The sequence below is a fragment of the Galeopterus variegatus genome, unplaced genomic scaffold (genome assembly GCF_000696425.1).
Source record: "Galeopterus variegatus unplaced genomic scaffold, G_variegatus-3.0.2 Scaffold12612, whole genome shotgun sequence".
Lineage (NCBI taxonomy): Eukaryota > Metazoa > Chordata > Mammalia > Dermoptera > Cynocephalidae > Galeopterus > Galeopterus variegatus.
In genome coordinates this window covers 1-1,851 of record NW_007738723.1, presented here as the reverse complement: position 1 = coordinate 1,851, position 1,851 = coordinate 1, and the positions used below count along the sequence as shown (strand labels likewise).

The window sequence follows — 1,851 nt, the reverse complement described above, 5'->3', positions numbered from 1 at the left end:
CAATAAGAGATGATTCCTGCTGTCTGGTCACTGCAGTTGTCAGGCAGGATTGCTTTGGAGGCAAACGGCTTAAGGCCGTCTCAACTTGGCGACAGAAAAACTCACCTCCTACTTCTGGGCTCAAATCTTTCCTTTCCTATCTCCAATTCTTGCCTTGAAGTCGCGTGTAGCTAAAATCCATTTATTCCTGCAAAGATTTTCTACCTCCTTGGAGAACACAGGCCTCCGATGTCTCCGGCAGCCTCGAGTCTGTGACATTCTGGAAGCATGGAAAGCTTGGACTTGCTGGGATTCCTCATCATCACGTTAAACTGCAATGTGACCATGGTGGGTGAGTGTCAGGAAAACCTCCAAACTCCTGCTTGGTTTTTGCTTTTGTTGTTATCTTGGAATTGAATCCTTCTTAAAAGGTCAAAGCATTTTCTAACTTTCAGTTTGCCTGGCCTACCCCCGAAAGAAAGGCTTGTGTGGTGCTGGAGGAAAGGGAGCAATTAGCTGGGTTCCAGCTTTCCTCTAATTGCTCCACGGTTCCACCATCGTTTAAGGAAGTCTTGGGTATCAACACTGTTCTCTCACGTGGTCTCTTCTTACTGACACCCGGGTGCTGAGCCTGAGGCCAGTGCAGGTGGAACGCGTATTTTTGCATAATACAGAATACAGTAACAGTTAATGAGAAAGTAACACCTGAATTATGCTTTCTTCTCCTTCATCTTTTTGGATTTTATCCTCGAAGCTTAATTTGTAATGATTAGTAATGTCTCGTGCACTTTAAACTAAACCCCAATTTTAGTTTAGTTAGTTTTTGAACAACAACAACAAAAGATTTCTGAGTTTGAAGCAGATGAGTCAAACCTTCAGAGAGGTATGAGTGTCATAGAAAAAGGGACTGAGAAAAGGACTAATACGTGCCTGAGATGTGGTTGACGCTTTTCTCACTCATTGTTATGTAGAATTGAAACATCAATTTGGCATTGAAAGTTCACATCAATGGCTTTATCACACGATGATATTATTCTTTAACTGCCGTCATTTATAATAGAGTTTTGGTTTTCTGATGTCTGGTGTTTTCTCTTTCTCATCATAAAACACAATGTTTTAGGTTATTTTGGCTGTGTTTTAAACATGTTCCAAAATAGATGACCCATGACATGATGATATGGCTTTCAAGTTATTCTGGTTTCCTGGTTTGGTCTCATTTCTTCACAATAAATCAAAGAAGACAAACCTCATTAATTTGTAGTAACTGGAATAGGGAAAAAGGGATCGTGAATTATTTAAGGAATCTGAACAGTGGAATGTTCTTAAAGAAATTCAAAGACCACAGAGCAACATGAAACCTAAGCCCTGTGATTAAATAGAAACCTTGTGGTGACGAGGCCATTCCTGCTGCTTCTTTTCTAGGGAAGATCTGGCTCATCTTCATGGTGCTGTTGAGGGTGGTGGCGGTCGTCCTGGCAGGGTACCCCGTCTACCAGGACGAGCAGGAGAGGTTTGTCTGCAATACTCTGCAGCCGGGATGCGCCAACGTGTGCTACGACGTCTTCTCGCCCGTGTCCCTCCTGCGGTTCTGGCTGATCCAGAGCGTGTCTGTTCTCCTCCCTGACGCTGTCTTCAGTGTCTATGTCCTCCATCAAGGAGCCGTGCTGGCTGCCCTGGGACCCTGCCGGTCACACGGAGGTCCCGTGCTGAGCGCCGGGGAGAGGCGCTGCGCGGGGCGCTGCCAGCCGAGCGTGCCCGACTTCTCCTGCGGCTACATCGCCCACCTCTCCCTTCGGATCCTGCTGGAGGCCGCTTTTGGGGCCTTGCATTACCTGCTCTTTGGATTCTTGGTCCCAAAGACGTTCTCCTGCA

General features: G+C 46.0%; 1 protein-coding gene across 1 annotated transcript; it reads left to right on the top strand.

Annotated features, from left to right (window-relative positions):
• Positions 1–267: 267 nt before the first annotated feature.
• LOC103581231 (gap junction delta-4 protein-like) lies at positions 268–1,840 on the top strand (the record flags this gene model as incomplete). The annotated part of the gene is made up of 2 exons (XM_008563118.1): positions 268–331; positions 1,402–1,840. Coding segments are annotated over exons 1-2 (503 nt in total), but the record flags the coding sequence as incomplete, so codon positions are not given.
• Between the last annotated feature and the right edge of the window lie 11 nt (positions 1,841–1,851).